The 19,031-nt window shown below is 40.7% G+C and overlaps 1 protein-coding gene across 3 annotated transcripts in view; it reads left to right on the top strand.

Annotated features, from left to right (window-relative positions):
* NTRK2 (neurotrophic receptor tyrosine kinase 2) overlaps positions 1 to 19,031 on the top strand; it is a 382,689-nt gene that overhangs the window by 22,974 nt on the left and 340,684 nt on the right. For all 3 annotated transcript variants that reach the window (XM_061163735.1, XM_061163736.1, XM_061163737.1), the window contains exons 3-5: positions 13,224 to 13,298; positions 13,411 to 13,482; positions 17,861 to 17,929. In XM_061163735.1, the coding sequence (XP_061019718.1) occupies positions 13,224 to 13,298; positions 13,411 to 13,482; positions 17,861 to 17,929 (216 nt within the window). The remainder of the gene's footprint in view (positions 1 to 13,223; positions 13,299 to 13,410; positions 13,483 to 17,860; positions 17,930 to 19,031) is intronic.

The raw sequence follows: 19,031 nt of genomic DNA, 5'->3' as shown, positions 1-19,031 counted from the left end.
AGATGGTTTTAGCCTGGAAACTGTTCAGAGCAGGTGTGACCAGACGGCTTCCCAGCCAGACAAAAAGTCCTCTCAGGCTCCTGGGTGCCCCCACCCTTGAGAAGGATGGCCTCTCATGGGTCTGCCAGGATAAATTAACTGAAGACTGTACCCTGAGTGACCCAGTGAGCTGACTTGTATTCCTGGTGGTTTCATATTGACCAAGGGCTTCCCTGGTGGCTCAGATGGGAAAGAATCCTCCTGCAATGCAGGAGAACTGGGTTTGATCCCTCGGTCAGGAAGATCCCCTGGAGAAGGGGATGGTTACCGCCTCCAGTATTCTTGCCTGGAGAATCCCATGGACAGAGGAGCCTGGCGGGCTACAGTCCAGGGGGTCGCAAAGAGTCAGACAAGACTGAGCAGCTAACACTTTCACTTTCACATCAACCAATATTAGAGTACACCTGTCTGAAATAAAAGTTTTGGCTCCAGTATCACTTACGCCTCTTTCTTGATAGCAGTTCTGTATCAGGACCATTTCTGTCCCAGAGCTCCTCATCTGACGTGGCGAAACTGTGTCATGGTACACATTTTAGTTACTTGTCTCCTCCGGTTTGCCATGGAAGGTTATTATGATCTAACAAAAGATCTGAAAACTAATGTGAAATAGTAAATAAATTAGTGGGAAGGAAAACCATTTTTTTTTTTTTTTTTGGTCAGGAAAAACATATCTCTTGCTCCTCTTGGGGATTTTCTACCCTTCTACCAAGAACAATATAAAGTTATACTTGGCTTATGTCTGTGTCCATTTTAGTTACGTTTTTCTAACAGCAGAAGAAGTTTCTAAAGCTTCTGGAACAGGTAGAAGTAACTTCTTTAAAAACAAAAGGTATTTTTATTGTGATCTCTGTGTCATTTTAACTGATAAGACTCATTTTAAGGATCTCTGGGCATGGAGATGACATACCGGTGTAGGAGAAGAGTTGGAAGTTTGACGTCTCAGGGGAAATTACAAGCAAGAATTAAATCAGGTGTCATTAAATCTTTCCATGGGCCAGTGAAATAGCTGAGGATGGACTGTGACCAACTGGAAATGTGCCCCAGACCCCCAGTGGCAATGCTCGCTGTGAAGGTTGCCAGAAAGAAATGCTAGTCTAGTTTGAAAGACCTTCTGGATCTATAAGAGAATATGGAAATTCAGAATTTTTTAAATGGAAAATCTTCCCATTTTGGAAAGCTAGCAGCTAAAAACAGAATTTATTTGTTTTAATAATATTGCCACTCTTCTCACTCTCCGGTATAAGGTTTACATGACACATTATTTGTAGGCTGGGGTCTAATCCTAAATTTTCATAGGAGGCTATTATTTAGCTTAAGTCAAATGTATATTTTTCTGCTGGAGACTGATATGTTTTAGATAGAAATTCAGCTCTAAGGTGTTTTTCCATAATTAATTTTTCTGGTCACAAAGTGCAGTGTTTCTTTTTGGGAATCACTCCATTGATAGAGATGGATAAGAAAAGTGCTATATAAATATTCAGAGAGAAACCTAAGGTATTTTTCCTTCATGATATGTTGCTGAGGTTTTTCTTATAATTTGAGTGCTGAAGGGAACTGAGACATTATCAAGCCCAAATTTCCACCTGCATGGATGTGGGCACTGGAGGTAGGTTGAGATTCATTTCATCAGCTAGTGACCAAGCTGGCCCCTGGACCCCAGGCTTCTGCTCATTGTTAATAATTAGCATTAATTGAGGTCCTCGTATGTGCTTGGGCAGATTTCTCACTGTTCTAACAACTCCGTGAGGCAGGTACTCTTATTATTCTGTTTTATAAACAAGGAGACTGAGGTGTAGGGACTTGCCCAAGGTCATATAACTGGTGAGAGATGAAGCTAGTGGGGCTTGTTTACACAAGTGTAATGTAGTTCCCTCACACTACACATTATTTTCCAGGCACTTGGATTTTAAAAATATGGTTGATTAACAATGTAGTATTAGTCTCAGGTGTGCAGCAAAGTGATTTGGTTATTCATATATATATATGTATATCTTTATTGTATTTTCCCAATTCTCTTCCATTATATTAATAGTTTGTTACAAGATGTTGACTATAGTTCCCTGTGCTATACAGTAAATTTCTGTCATTTATTTTATATACAGTAATGTACATCTGTTAATCCCCTACTCCTAATGTATCCCTCTGCTCTTCTCTTTTGTTATCCATAAGTTTGTCTTCTGTGTCTGTGAGTTTGTTTCTGTTTTGTATATACATTCATTCGTATTATTTTTAAGGTTCCACATATAAGTGATATCACAATATTTGTCTTCCTCTGTCAGACTTCACTTAGTATAATAATCTCTAGGTCCATCCATATTGCTGAAAATGGCATTATTTCATTCTTTTTTATGGCTGAGTAATAGCCCATATATATATATGCATGCACACATGCTCAGTTGCTTAGTCCTGTCCGACTCTTCGTGACTTCATGGACTGTAGCCCACCAGGCTCTTCCATTCATGGGATTTCCCGGGCAAGAATACTGAAGTGGGTGCCATTTCCTTTTCTAGGGAATCCTTTCTAGGGAATCTTCCTGACAGCGATCAAACCCGAATCTCCTGTGTCTCCTGCATTAGGCAGATTCTTTAACACTGAGCCACCTGGGAAAGTGAACAGTGTTAGTTGCTCAGTCGTGTCTGACTCTTTGTGACCCCTTGGACTGTAGCCTGCTCGGCTCCTGTGTCCATGGGATTCTCTAGGCAAGAATACTGGAGTGGGTTGACATGTCCTTCTCCAGGAGTCTTCTCAACTCAGGGATCGAACCCACATCTCTTATGTCTCCTGCATTGGCAAGTGGGTTTTTTACCACTAGTGGCATGTGGGAAGCCTCCCTACATATATGTATGTGTGTGTGTGTGTGTGTGTGTGTGTGTGTGTGTGTGTATTTAACGTCTTTGTCCATTTATCTGCTAGTGGACACTTAGTTTCCATGTCTTAGTGATTGCAAATAGTGTCGCTATGAATATTGGGGTGCATGTATCTTTTTGAATTAGATCTTTTGTCTCTTTAGGGTGTATATCTAGGAGCGGGAATGCAGGAACATATGGTAGCTCTATTTTTAGTTTTTTAAGGAACCTCCATACTCTTTTCCATAGTGGCTGCACTAATTTGCATTCCCCCCAGCAGTGTAGGAGGGTTTTGTTTTCTCTACATGCTCTCCACAGGCACTTGAATTCTTAAGTTCCCAAGGAATTTAGGCTATTCTAGGAAGCTGCAGTTCTCAGAGCTTGGCATTGTGTAAAAATCTGAGAAGATATTTTATTTATCTCCTGTTACTTCTATGTAGATATAATACATGAGAGCATCCTATAAAATGTCCTCATTCCTTTTCATTGACTGTTGTTTCCAGGCTGTGATTATTTGCAAAGGACCATTTTGTAGAAACTTTAGAAATTATTTCTTGTTATAGGTGAAGGATTTACAAGGTAATCGTCCTAGTAGTGCTGTACAGTGGTTCTGGGCTCAGAATTCAGAGGCAGGTAGATTTGGGTTCAAATCCTGTTTTGGCAACCCTTTGACCTTGGGGATGTGACCTGGCAAGCTTGGGCCTTGGTTTCCTCTTTCAAAAAGCAGGAAAAAAAAATCATAGTGCTTTTCTGGTAGCTTTGCTAGGTTAAGTGAGACACCCATGGATACCCCAGTGTCCCAGCACACAGCATTCTATCAAGAAGAATTACTGGGGCTACTTCTATGCCCTTGGTCAAAAACATAGGCGTGCTGATGCTAATTAGCTTGTGCTATTAGACTGGCTGTTGGAATTCAGGTTCTGAGCCTGTTTACTTGGTATTCTTTGCATTCATGTTGTCACAGGTGGGGTAGTGGACCCTCTGTAAAGATTGGATTGAAAGTGAGAAAGTCTTCTTTCGAATCCTGCTTTGGCTCATCATGGACTGATCTTCAAAGCTCCTTCTTAGCAGTTTGCTGAGAAACTAAAGCCACCCTATTGTGGATTCAGGGAACAAGGGCAGTTATTTAAATATTTATTTATTTTTGGCTGCACTGGGTCTTTCTTGCTTCATGCGGATTTTCTCTAGTTTCAGAGAGAGGGGGCTCCTCTCTAGTTGTGGTGTGTGAGCTTCTCATTGTGGTGGTTTCTCTTGTTGTAGAGCATGGGCTCTGGGGCACGCAGCTTCAGTAGCTGTGGCTCCCGGACTCTAGAGCACAGGCTCAATAATTGTGGTGCAGGGGCTTAGTTGCCCCATGGTATGTGGGATCTTCCTGAACCAGGAATCGAACCAGTGTCCCCTGCTTTGGAAGGTGGATTCCTAACTACTGGACCACCAGGAAGCCCAAGGGGCAATTAAAAAAAAAAAGCACTATCTTATTACCTGTGATGGATAGCTTCTGGCAGAAAGGATCCGATCAGAGTTGAAATGCCTCACCCCATGGCTGTAAGCCTTAGCTCATATCACAATCTCTTGTGAATTTTGAGTTTATCTACTTTTATTAGCTCAATGACTTATTTATGTGGTGGGGTGGGATGGGGGTGGCCAGAGTATTGGGAAATGATTCCATCTTGAAGAGTGACCATTAGAAATATTCACTGCTCTTTCTATTTCTTCTTGATATATTGCCAGAGTACAGTTTAGCTAACACAGTCTATGTCCAACTGTTTGTGATCCCGTGGACTTGTAGCCAGCTAGGTGCCTCTGTCCATGGGGATTCTCCAGGCAGTGATACTGGAGTGGATTGCCATTTCCTTCTCCAAACAAAGTCTAAAGTAAAGGGATATTTTACTTTGGAGTGATACTGCTGTTAAGCTAATATACAGAAAGAAAAGATGCATTAGAAACCACTCTTTGTTACTTGGAAAGGTTGCCTGGAGGAATTATTTGATAGGTTGTTAAAGCCAATGTGAAATATTTTCAAATGGGATGAGTATCCTTTCTAGGAAACTGTAATTCAAAAACGTTTCTGTGAATTTTTCCTAAATTTCTCTCACTCTCTCTCTTTTTTCCCTGAAAAGCCATCTATGAACTTTTCGTTAGGCCTAGGGTCCTGGATGTCACATTGAGGCTGGAGAAGCTTTGGTGATGAAACAGAATAAAATGGCAAATAGTGTGGGCTTTGCTTACGTTTGCGTTCTTTACCTGTTGACTTTCTGGGGACCCTTCAAGGACTGACCTTATGGAAGCCTTCACTGGCCAGTCGTGTCTTGTAGGTCCTTCCACTGTGCCCTTGCAGTGCAGCTGCTTCATCTCTGCCCAGAAACATCTCTTCTGCTCATCAGATGCTGTGGCAGTGAGCACTGACCTTCAGGAGCATCACCCCCTCAAGGTCAAGAGCAGCTGGATCCGAAGATTTTTCCAGCCTTAACATTCCTGAGACCGAGATGGCGAATGAATGCTCATCTTCCGAGGGCAGTTAGTTTTTATCATTTACGAAAAATTAATGAGTATTTAGATTGACTAGGTTGTATTGCTTCTCGATAGGACAAATTTTGCTTTCAAAATTGGCTGTCTTCTGTTCCAGTCATTGCTTTGTGTCCGTGTTTTCTGTATGACAAATGAATTTATTTTCTGTTATCACAGTTTTTTTTTTTTTTTTAATTGTGCCGTGCACGTGGGCTTCCGTAGTTACTGTTCTCCGGCTTGAGAACTGGGGCTCAGTAGTTGTGATGCACAGGTTTAGTTGCTCCGGAGCATATGGGATCTTCCAGAACCAGGGGTTGAACCCAGGTCTCCTGCATTGGCAGACAGATTCTTAACCATTGTGCCACCAGGGAAGTCTCTTATTATCACAATCTTCATTTAATGTTTATGGTGTGTATATGTCTGGTCATTCCAGTGAGATAATAAAAACTCCAATGGGGAATGTGGAGGTCAAATTGATTGCTTTAAGTTAGCCAGTATTCCGTGAGAATCAGCTCTGAGTTAGGAAATGGACATGCAACTGTTTGATGGGTAACACTCTTCTGTTTGAGGAGTTAACAGTTCAGTAGGAGAGTTTTATATCCAGGGATAAGGGTGGCTCAGACAGTAAAGCATCTGTCTGCAATGCTGGAGACCCGGGTTAGATCCCTGGGTCGGGAAGATCCCCTGGAGAAGGAAATGGCAACGCACTCCAGTATTCTTGCCTGGAAAGTCCCATGGACAGAGGAGCCTGGTAGGCTACAGTCCATGGGGTCGCAAAGAGTCGGACACGACTGAGTGACTTTACTTTAGGAGAGTTATATAGATTAGTAGAAAAATACCGTGGTGGGTACAAAGTGTATCTAAGTGTATCTCCATTCCCTCTAATTCTTAATTATGAAGTTAAGAAGGAAAATAAATGCTAAAAAAAATGCTTGGCAACTGATGGAATAAAAATGTTCTGATTGTAAAAAAGCCTTTTTGATGTTGCCTGTAAGTCAGCAAGTATCTCAGACATTGGAGGGGTCTAGATTAGTTCTGGGGCTTCCTGGTGGCTCAGTGGTAAAGAATCCACCGGCCAATGCAGGAGATGTGGGTTTGATCCCTGGGTCGGGAAGATCCCTGGAGAAGAAAAGGGCAATCCACTCCAATATTCTTGCCTGGGAAATCTCAATGACAGAGGAGTCTGGTGGGCTATAATCCATTGGGTCGCAAAGGAGTTAGACAGTGCCTAAACAACAACAGAATAGTTTTAGTTGAATTCATTGAGAAGTTCCAGCTTTTAGGGTGGTAGATAGTGGTCTTAGGATGTAGTGAAAGTAAATATCAACAGTAGGAAACAACCCTTTTAATATGAGGTCCAAGAAGGAGCTGTAGAGATAGATTTGATCAAGGAGAAAGGCATATTTGGGCAAAACAGGACGGTCAAAGGCCAATGAAGATTTTGCACATATTGCAGATGGTGGGCCAGAGGGACCTGGAGGTCAAGGAGGTAAAAGGGAGAAATCCTTAAGGGGTATCAGATTTAAGCATCTAAATCCACCAAGTCTCTGTCACTATTCAAAGGCTGCCTACTGTCCTTAAAGGGGAGCTCGGGGGAGAATGGATACATATGTATGTATGGCTGAATTGCCTTGCTGTTTACCTGAAACTATCACAGCATTGTCAATCGGCTATGGTGGTGTTGTTTTTCAGTCACTAAGTTGTGTCTGATTCTGTGACATCACAGACTGCGGTGCACCAGGGTTCCCTGTCCTTCAGTAGCTCCCGGAGTTTACTCAGAGTCACGTCCATTGAGTCAGTGATGCCATCCAACCATCTCATCCTCTGCTGCCCTCGTCACCTTTTGCCTTCAGTCCTTCCCAGCATCAAGGTCTTTTCTAATGAGTTGGCTCTTTGCATCAAGCAGCCAAAGTACTGGAGTTTCAGCTTCAGCTTCAGTCCTTCCAGTGAATATTCAGGGTTGATTTTCTTTAGGTTTGACTAGTCTGATCTCCTTGTTGTCCAAGGGACTCTCAAGAGTCTTCTCCAGCACCACAATTTGAAGGTATCAATTCTTCAGTGCTCAGCTTTCTTTATGGTCCAACTCTCACATCCCTAATGACTACTGGAAAAACCATAGCTTTGACTACATGGACCTTTGTCACCAAAGTGATATCTTTGCTTTTTAATATGCTGTCTAGGTTTGCCATAGTTTGCCTTCCGATTTAATTTCATGACTGCAGTCACTGTCCATGGTGACGCTGGAGCCCAAGAAAATAAAATCTGTCACTGCTTCCACTTTTTCCCCATCTATTTGCCATAAAGTGATGCGACTGGATGCCATTATCTTCACTTTTTGAATGTTAAGTTTTAAGCCAGCTTTTTCACTCTTCTCTTTCACCCTTATCATATACTCCAATATAAATAAAAAAGTTAAAATGAGAGAGAGCTAAGGCAGCAGCATCTGCAGGTTGGAAAGACAGAAGCTGGAAAGCTTGTCTGCATTCATGGGAATGCTGGGGCATGGGCTTCTGCTTTGAAGCCCCTGGGACCTTAGCTTTCCAGACCTGTAGGCACGGGCCAGAGGAGCTAGGGGTTGTCAGGGAGAGAAAGGTCTGTAGCAAAATGCTGGGCCTTTCCATTGCTTTGTTGACAATGAAACCCTTCTTGAAGCTTCTATTAAGCAAAGCTTGGCTCAGTAAAGAGCCCTCAGAGCTGGACATCACCTTGACTGGAGTGACAGGAAAAGTTTTTCTCGGAAGAGAGTCTGCCTCGCTGCCTGTCCATGCATCTCTCTGCTGTCTGCCCTGGCCTGGCCCTTCCTCCTCCTTCCTAACCCTAGGTTAGTCTTTGTAGCTGCTGCTTTTCTGATTAGTGACGAGAGGGCAGAAGTCCTGGTGTTGCCAAGAGCCTGGTGGAGGCACGTAAAAGTCACCAGTAGGGGGCAGCCCAGCTTGCTCCTTAGTCTTCCGGTCCCATCCAGGAGCTCCCGGGCAGGGACCAGAAGGCTTTTAGAAGGTTTGGTTTTGGGCAGTCCAAGGAACCAGGGACTCGAGCCCAAGTGTGTTTGGTCACCTAGTAACTGAGAAGCCCTGGAGTTCATCTTCCCTGTGGTCATTTCTCTTGTGGCTTTCTCTTTCTCTGTCTCTCCCTCTTTCTTCCCCCCCTTTCTCTCGTCCTTCCTCCTTTCCTCCCCTTCCGTCTTTCTTTCTTTTTTCTTCATACATTTAAAAAATTCCTAGAAGTGTAATGACATAACAGTAACTTCACGTGCTTATATTCAGAACTGATACTTTAATATTTTTGTCTTTTTTGTTACAAACGCATTTTTCTTTTAAGAAAAGAAATAGTTTAATAGTTTAATAAAATAGTTTTACAGTTTCTGTTTCTTTATCCCTGACCCAAACCCATTCTCCTTTCCCAAGATGACCGTCCTTGCATTCTTCTTTTTATACCTTAAAAATACCCCTCACTATGTAGTATTGTTTTATGTCATTTTATTGTTTTGCTTTAAAAAAAAATTTTATTGGAGTATGGTTGATTTACAGCGTTGTGTTGCTTTCTCCTGTACACCACAGCGAATCTGTTATTCATACACATATATCCTCTCTTTTTTAGATTCTTTTCTCATATAGGTCATTACATAGTATTATGTAAAGTTCTCTGTACTTAATAGTTATCTATTTTATATACAATAGTGTGTATATGTGAATCCTAGTCTCCCAATTTATCCCTCCACCCCCCTTGCTGTGTCTTTTTAAAAGTTCACATTAATTGTTTTATATTATAAGCACATATCAGTCTGAAATTTTGCTTATTTTTTTTTTTCCTCACTTAGCCTGAAGATTTCTTTCTGCTCAAATAGGACGATCTGGTTCAATCCAGCTTATTTAACATACCTCATTTTATTGTTTCTTAATTGATGGACCCTTGGGTAGTTTCCAGCTTTTTATTCTGACTGTATTACAAGTGAATATTCTTGCATATGTCTCCTTGTGTGGTTCTCAGGTGAAAACCTAGAATGGAATTGCTGGACTCTATAAAGCATGTGATGTAGGATTTTCTAGGATACTGGCAAATTACTCTTCAAAGTGGTTGTGTCCCCCGAGCAATGCTCCCTGGAGCAATGTGAGAGAAATAACTAATCCTTAGAGATGCTTTATATAGTCAGATTTTAAACATTGTGTCCAGCTAGCAGGAAAGGAATGGTAAGTCCATGTTATTTTAGTTTGCATTTCAGATTCCTTGAGGGGTGAGCAGCTTTTCATATGTTCCTGGACTGTTGGTGTTCCCCTCTGTGAATTGTTTGTTATTAACTTTACTGGCTTCCAGTCTATGATTCCTCCGTAATGGTACCTAAAGAATGTTTCTTAAGGGGTAGATTTCATGAGCAGTTTCTGGCCTGCAGCTATGTTGTGGGCATCTGTGCAGACGGTAACTTACGACAGGGAATTCTTGGCATCCAGAGGGGCACTTGCTGACTTTTTCATCCAGCTCTTCTGTTGATTTTTTTCCATTTTGACCAGGAGGAAAATCCGTTCTTTACCCAGGGCATTACTGCCTCCACAGTGGAAGAATATTCTCCAGTGACCACTTTTCATAATTTCGCATGGTTTTTTTTGATGGTTTTCAGCAAAATCTTCTGTCTTGTCTTAGATTCAAGAAGAGTTATGTGTTGCCTAACATCTGACTTACTTTTCATCTCATGATCACTGTGAATTTACCATTGAGTAAATGTATCTTTCTTTTCTTCTCTTCCTGGGCCTTGGTCACTGGAAAGCTTAGAATTAAGCTTGTGGTCCTTTTCCAGCAAATATTGGGTTGGCCAAAATGTTCATTTGGTTTTTCCATTAGCTCGTATAGAAAAACCCCAATGAACTTTTTGGCTAACCCAAAATATGCATTTTAAACCCAATTCCTAGCTTCACTGACATCTCTGCCCTGGCTTTGCTTTCTTCAGTGCTTTTAGTTTTTATGTTTAGCTTATTGTATGTTATTGAATACAAGTGGGGAGTTTATAAATTGAAAATCTGATGAGAATGAAATAACAATAAAATAAAGGGCATAAATAATTACAGGAAAAGTTAAACATAAATGCTTTGTGCCACATTGATTAAATGCCTCCTGAGTGTCAAGCCCTGATGCTGTCGGTGATGAGGCAGGCAGAGAGAGCTGAAGAATCTGAGGATTTAAGAACAGTGACAGCCACCATGTTAGCTCAGCTGTGAGGAGGGGACAAGTTCTCTGGAATCCTGGTTGTGACCCTGAAGGAAACCTTGCCTACATTGTTTGTCCTTTTCTTCCGCCAAGTGCATGAAAAAAGTACTAAAATGTGGGGCCCTCTGGAATGTGGTTTTTTATTGGGAAGTGACTTAGAACAGGGAGGTTACTATGGTTTTTACTGGAAAATGTTAGTGGATTGAAAATCTTGGGGGAAAAAATATCTAAAGTGTGGTAATTTTGAAATATCTCATAAAAACTCATAATGTTAAAATTTGTTGTTTGGTAATCATGGCGGAGTCTGAAAATGTTTCTTTCTGTGTGAAGTAGAAGCAAAGGGAGTGAATCCTTCCTGCAAGTCTATTATGTTCCAGGCCCTGGGTATTGGGGAGAGCCAAGCCCTTTGAGTAGAAGATGCTCCCCTTTCTTGGACGTTGCCTGATGTTGCTTTCTTATGTAACAGGAGACAAATTTATGTGGGTCCTTTTAAAATTATTTCTCTTTTGTGTGATTTGGTTCTCTCAGAACGTTTTTATTTTACTTCTAAAGTTTGTTTTCTCAAAATAAGTGTTTTATTTTATTTCTAACATTTATCTTCTAAAAATGGGTGTCCCAGTAGTTACCATGTATTTTGATATCTTTTTCCCTTTTTTTTGGATTGAGCAGAAGGGACCTATAGATGCTATATCTTTTCCCTCATTGGCTATTATTTTTCTCATTTAATTAATGTTGTTAACAGTAGGGTTACATATTTGTTTTCAGTGTCTTAATTCGGATGTTATATACCTTAAATGTTTTGGAAAAGAAAGAAAAATCCATTCTAATACAACTTCCTGCATTGTCTATGGAGCTCCAGGTGTTGCCCATTCATTCTTCTATCCATCCATCCATTTGTCCATCCTTCATCCTTTAAGACCTACTTTGCACATGGTGCTTTGTTAGATGCTATGGTGCATGTTGTGGCGGTGGTTTAATTGCTAAGTCGTGTCCAACTCTTGCGTGTCCAACCCGTGGACTGTAGCCTGCCAGGCTTCTCTGTCCATAGGATTCTCCAGGCAAGAATACTGGAGTGGGTTGCCATTTCCTTCTCCAGGGGATCTTCCCAACCCAGGAATTGAACCTGGGTCTCCTGCGTTGCAGGCAGATTCTTTACTGACTGAGCTACAAGGGAAGCCCCATGGTACATGTTAAGAATTATAAAACAGGATCCAGCTATCTTCAGAAAGAGGTCATGATCTAAGAAAAGTGAATAGACAGATGCTGAGATAACTTCAGCACAGGGTAATTCCATGGTAATAGGTTTGACAGCTTTGTGTTTATATTACCAGTGATTTTACTCATTGCAAGTGACAGAAATTTCAGATCAAACTTTCATTAGTGAAAACTAACCTCAGAGACAAGTGGATCCAAAGGCTTTAAGTGGCATTTTCAGAGTTCTCCCTCTTTTTATCTCTTAGCTCTCTTTCCTCCTGTGTGCTGACTTCCTTCTTGAACATTACCTTTCCCTGTGGTAGAAATATTTCTCATGGAATCCCCAAGCCTGTGTAATCTTTCAGCTAAGATCCCAGAGAAAGAGAAAGGCATGGTCACAGCATTCATCTTTTGATTTTAGGGAAGCTTCTCATTAGTCTTGTCAAGGTTAGAGCACATTTCTAAGCCAGTCATCATGGCCAGGGGGATGGAGCTCTCTCTGCAACCAGCATTCCCTGTCTACTCCTGTATTTGAAGGACTGGCAGATGGGGAAGAGGTTTCTGCAGAGAATGAGTGCGTGCCTGCGTGCATATGTGCTAGGTCACTTCAGTCATGTCTGACTCTTTGTGACCCTATGGACTGTAGCCTGCCAGGCTCCTTTGTCCATGGGACTCTCCAGGCAAGAATACTGGAGTGGGTTCCCATGCCCTCTTCCTGGGGAATCTTCCCAACTCAGGGATCGAAGCCACATCTCTTAAGTCTCCTGCTTTGGCAGGCAGGCTCTAAAGCACTAGCGTCATGTGGGAAGCCCCTTTACAGAGAGTACATGAGGGCAATGTGGGGTTTGTGAAATGTGGCTCCTGAAAGCAAAATTTCGTTTCATTACTGACAAAAGCAGAAAGAGTGGATCCTGGGCCAAGAAAAGAGAGGGTTGGGAAGAAGGGATGAAGGGAGAGAAAGGGGTGGGGAATCTGCTTCAGTGTTTCCGGAGGTAAAAGGAAGGAGGGACTGCTACTCTTGGAAGGTGAGAGCAGATGTGTCTTGTCTTGTGTGGTGATTCCAGCATCCCTGTGGCTGTCACAGATTGAAATGCTTTTGAGAGGTAGTGGATGCATTTGTAAGTTATTTTCACTTCTGTATCCAGGGGATACCTTGAGTGGAGAGGCAAACTGAACTTGTTAGCTGAAAGAGTGATAAAAATTTAATAAGAAACCTGATGGTCCTGTCATTGAATATGAAACCTGCTCAACCATGATTTCTCCTTGATCACACTCGGGGTTCCTCCCCTTGCTGTATTTAAAGTAAATGGTGGGGCCAGGTGGGTGAGGAGGGATCACCTTGAGCAGTCTGATGAGGTTGGATGGAAGTTACCTAATTTTTATGGATTGCCTGCATTGAGTCTTGAGTTTGCACTCTTTTTTTTTTTTTTTTTTTTGCAGTTACATTGCAAATCAGAAAAGATTAGAAATCATCAACGAAGATGATCTTGAAGCTTATGTGGGACTGAAAAACCTGTGAGTACTCAGAACTTGCATACCTTATGTCAGAACTTTTTTATGCTCTGTAATAGTCAGAGGGACAGGTGGTCATTAGTTCTAACATTCACGCCATTGTGTACTTTCTTAGGACCATTGTGGATTCTGGATTAAAGTCTGTGGCTCATAAAGCATTCCTGAAAAACAGCAACTTACAGCACATGTAAGTAAAGCTTGGTTCTTTTGCTTCCCAGGACCCAATTTATTCAGTGTTTTCCCCCTCTGTTTATTTTCCTCCTTTCCCAGCTAGAAATCTCCTTTTTAAAAGTTAGTATAGCTTCGACAATAGCTTAGAAACATTAGCTTTGATTTCTGAATAGCTTCAGAGGGGTACTTAGAACAGCCTACTTATTCCCTTTCATGAATTTCTGGGCCATTTCCATCTTGGACGGAGCAATAGGCCAACAGAAAGGAGTCTGATGTGAAAACTATGTCCTGTGCAGCGTTCTCGATTCTTTTCCTTGGACTCATGACATGTTCCCTGGAAGACATCAAACTAGTGGAATTGAAAGAAACTGACTTGGCCTTGGCCTTCACAGGGAACTAAAAATTGCTCATGCACTTTCTCCTACGGTAGGTCCTCTTTTGAACCTTCATTTTCTAAAAGCTATCTGCCGTGATTGATAAAAGTGAAGAAAAATCAATCACAAAACTTGCCAGAGGTTCAGACAATTGTAACAATAGCAAAGGCTTCCACTGAAGTCAGGGTGATATCAACTGACGTCAAATGGAAATATAGACAGTGGGAACGCTTAGGTTGTTTACTGTTAAATCCTCTTAGACATGGCACTTAGTCAATAAGGTGTGGCCTTCCTAAGATGTTTCTTCATGAAGCAGAGGATTACCCACCCTTAAGCTCTGACTGTCACCCCCCACACCCCAAGTTTTCAGTAGGAATTTCTGTGGGAGGACTGTTGCCTGCATTCACTGGCTCTCTTGTGCTTTGCAGGTTCTCTGCAACAACGCCTAATGTATTTCATAGTCTACAGTCTACCTGCAGAATTCTTACCTGCTTGATCTCACTTGATTTTTCTAACAGTTGGTAGGAAGGATCTTTCTGGTTCCCATTTCATAAATGTATTAATAAAATCAGGTCTCCAGATGGAAAGTGGCAGAATTTTGATGCAGGGCTCATCTTGGCTATGTTCTTTTAGTAATAATACAGAAAATAAAATGTGTTTTGCATATAATGAGAGAATCATCCCTTGTAACATTTGTCCTCTTTCTTTGTCTTGGGTAGAACAGTTCCCTGACTGTTATTCAGGCCAGTCTATAAAAGAAATCATTCTCTTTGAGTAGATTGCCTGGACACTCCATGGTGATTTGTTGATCTTAGAAAAAACCTTAATTTCATCAAGCTAGTACAATGGCTTTATATTTCATAGGTGGCATTAATGATGAAGTCAATTTGAAAATAAAGTCTGTAGAATTAAAATGCAAAACTTTTGGAGAAAGGTGATAAAACTCCAAGGAACTTTCTTAACACATTTCATTTAGAGGCTTTTTGGCAGCATCTCTGTAGTTGGTTTGCCTGCACAAATTCTGGTGTCTTTACGTAGGCCTTGATAATGTAAACAAGAGAGAAGTTGGACACAAGAAAAAGGTGAAATGCTCTAATGCAATCACTTAAGTGTAATTAATGATCTTGGTGGTTACGTACTGGTATTTTCATTACTGCTGACTATAGACCTGAATTACTCAACGACTGTATTTGACTGGCTGTCTTACTACATCACTTCCCCTGACGTTATGATCTATATAGTGGGTTATGGTTAATTATGGTTTTACAAATAGATTTATTTATGACTCTACTGTGCCTCTTCTATTTTCCCTACTTTCCTTGTTCTAAGATATTTATATGAAAACCAAAGCCACCTTTTGTAATTTTTTTTAGGCTGATATATGGTAGAATAATTTTAATAGCCTTCTCTGGGCTGTACTTACTTATTTAAAGTCAATTATTTGTTCAAATCTCCCAAAGAGGTGTCATTTGAAAATAAGAAACCAAGGAGATGGACATAATATAGTTTTTTAAAAGCCAACAATTGGGAAATCTAATTATCGATCAAACTACAAACATTATTGATATTTGTGGCGATTGTCAAATGGTAAGACAGCACGAAATCAGGCTGATATTCAGACAGAAGTCAGAGTGTCAGTAAGCTTCAGAAAGTCACATGACAGAAGAGGCTTCTAAATGGCCAAAATATAAATTCATTTCAGCAGTTGGCTTTAGGAAGTGGCAGGGAGGAAGGGATTCATTCAGGTGTCTGTCTTTCGAGACCTGGGTCTCAACCTCTTCCTATGACTGAGAATTCGGGGCCCTGGTGTTCTTGATTTCCTGAGCAGCATCCTTAGTTGACTCTCAGCACCATGACTGTAAGGGAGCTGATAAAGATCTGTGTAGGAAAGGCTATTTCTCTCTACCCCTGGGATATACTGATTATCTCTCTCAGTTTTCCCAACAAAATAAAAATATTCACAAGAGCATCTGTTTCACTTTGGGCTTTAGGGACATTCAGATTGGATCCTGTCTGTTACTTTCATCATTCCTCTCCTACGCTGTGCTTATTTAGTACCCCGCGCTGACTGTCCAGAGCCCCCTAGGACTGATCCCTGAGTTTATTTCTAGGTGCCTTTAATTCCTGCCCAGTCCCTGAGAACTTAGAAACTGTGAGAAAAACCAGTATTTGTGTTTTCCAGGGGCTTTGCAGAGGTGCTAATTAGCTCCTTTGCAAAAGTTCTATAATCAAACAGTAAGAGGATTGTTGATTTTGTTTCCTCCCCTCCTCTTCCCTTTTGGCTTTTGGCCCCAATAATAAGTATGGTTCATAAAACTCATCTTGTTCCCAGCTCTGGGCTGTGCTGCTAGCAGCTCGACAGGGCAGCTGCCCCTGTGCTGGCTTGCTAGCTGACCTGGAACTGTGATAATGAGTATGTCCTCTTTCTTTGCGTCCTCACTCCTCATTCTTCTTGGGAGGAAAATAAGGGTGTTTTTTTTTTTTTTTTTTTCCTTCAGAAGAATGGGGATTTGGGATGAAGATGAAAACATGTGTGCCTCACAGGCTGTGGTGAAGACACAGAGTAACTTGTCAATGTGTTATACTCTAGTGAAACCCATTTGTAATTCACGTTCCAAAAGAAAAGACTTATGTGGGCACATTTGACAACTTTCCTCTGGATTATTTTTTCATGTGGGTGAGCACTTTACACTCAGTGTGAAGAGAGAAGATGCCAGCATAGAAGAAAGAGGGCATCTTGGTGTGGATGAAGTTTGAATGAGAGGAAATCTCAATACAGAATTAAGCTGGAAGTGACCACGTGCCTTCTTGAATTATGAGCTGCCAAAGTGGCATTTTCTTTATCCATCCACTGACTAGTGTTAGTTCATATATTAGCTCCTCCTGATCCTTAACTTCTCTCTGCAGGAGACTGGCCAGACATACCAGGAGACTCTGACCCATGATTTTGTGGGATGGACACGACACACTAGCGTCAGGGCGGCCAAGATTGCTCCTCCTTAGCTCTCCCGTATTTACCTGACTCAGCCCAGTGCTCACTTTGCTTAACTGGAATCATGCATTGAAAGGCTCATCACAAATTGTTGAAGGCTCAGCTATTTTGTAAAAGCTAATATTTGTTTTACATTCATGTTACTTATTTAAACACATGTCTAGAGGCCCAAGCATTTCACCCTTTTAAAATAAATTCAACCAGTAAACAAATTCACAGGAGTCAGCTTCCAGTATTAGTGCTTTGAATTTCCCAGCTCAAGGTCTCATGGCACTGAACACTGGAAACTGAAACTCCTGTTTCATTAAATGAAACTGTTAATATATATTTGAAACATGTCAGTAAATTTGTTAGTATTTTTCAGTTGCAAATAGGACATATTTTCATTGTCTGGATGGTCCAAATTGTCTAATGATATGTTGCTAGACTATTTGTTCTGGACAAAATCTGAGATATTTGTTTATCTGGTATTTCGTTTTTATTGTTCTCATTGTGAAATTGTTTGGTTATTTGGAAGTCATTTTGAAGCAAGCACATAGAGTTAATCAATAGGTATTATTTTTTTGATTAGGATGTGTTAAATTCAATTAATATTCAAAATCTTGTGTGTCATGTTAATATTTCAGAATATTCATGATGCTCTTTATTTTTGAAGTATCTTTTCATCTAGTGAGTTTTGCTTTAAATTTAGTTTAGTTTAATCCTCCTATTAATTGTTCAGAAGGTCAAATATCTCTAGGAGGTATATAACTTGGCTCAGAATATGGAAAAGAAACTTTTGGGTAAAAAAGAGATTTAAAATAGACATTATGAAAATTATAACTCCCCCACCCCAACCCCACTTTCAAGTGAGAATTATAGCAGAGGCAGGAAAAACTAAGCTATCACTCAAGGTGAAAGAAGATTACTGGATCTAAGTAAGGCAGGAACCATGATCAAATAAAATTATGTTTTGAAAAAAATTCTAAATACTTTATTCCTGAAATGTATGCTTGTAATTCACATTTAATGTTTTTGATTCCTTTCAGCAATTTTACCCGAAATAAACTGACGATTTTGTCTAGGAAACATTTTCGTCACCTTGACTTGTCTGAGCTGTAAGTAATAATTTTGTATGGCATTTGGGGAAAATAATTTCAAAAGGAAGTGTAATTAAGTATTTTTAAAAATAAGTGATGCTGAAGATCTATTTTTATATCAAAATTTGAAATGAGTTGAAAAATGATTTCTTAATTGTGGGCTAACTTTTTTTTATTCCTTCACGAGAGTATGATTCAGCAGTAAAAAAATAGAAATCTCAATAGTAATATATCATTCATGATGAGTTTAAATGTTGTTTTTACATAAAGGACTTGTTTTCTAAAGGAGAGGAAAAGACAGGGGTTTTGTGTGAAAAAGATGGCTACACATCTCATAGCATTGGTTAGGTTTTTGTTCTGTTCAGGCCTTAATGGAGAGCAAATGCATTCAAGGAGGAAGTTTTAATACCAGTGGGCAAAACCAGCAGGCGCTGTTGGTTTATGCTCCAAATGACAGTGCCCACCGGCCCTTAGTGAACACTGGAGTAGAGACAACACTCTCCCTACCCACCCGTCTTTGTGAGATTTCCTACAGGGTCGGTCACTGCGTTCAGAATTTATCCTCATGCCTAAATCCCCTTTAGGAAAAACATTGAAATTTATTCATCTTTGATAACCAGCATTTCCAAGTGTGCCGAATTCTTATTCGTTTATTTATTTGGCTTTGCCAGTTCTTTTAGTTGGGATCTTTTAGTTCCGGCATGTAGGATGTAGTTTCCTGATGAGGGATTGAACCTGGGCATTGAGAGCTCAGAGTCTTAGCCACTGGACCACCAGGGAAGTCCTCTTAATTCTTGTGCTGTCACTGTGAAGCAAGTATAAACTGTTGACATTCCCCCACAAAGAACCCTAAGGCACAGGATGTGTGTGTCAGAAGTGAGCAAAGGTGGACCAGGTCTTTGAATACTAGGCAATAACTTTTTCTTAACCTATATGTGGCCTGGGATGTAGGGTCCACCCATATTCACAAAGAAATTGTGCAGATTAGAAGATGCCACTGGTAGAGCAATACCAAGTTAATGAGTTAGGTAATAATGAGAGTTGCATGGTGGCAACTCTTTTGGAATGAACATAATTCAGAAAGTGGCAACACTGGTTTTCTAACCCACCAAGAGTTTAG

The sequence above is a fragment of the Dama dama genome, chromosome 16 (genome assembly GCF_033118175.1).
Source record: "Dama dama isolate Ldn47 chromosome 16, ASM3311817v1, whole genome shotgun sequence".
Taxonomy (NCBI): Eukaryota; Metazoa; Chordata; class Mammalia; order Artiodactyla; family Cervidae; genus Dama; species Dama dama.
This window is presented reverse-complemented; position numbering and strand designations above follow the sequence as displayed.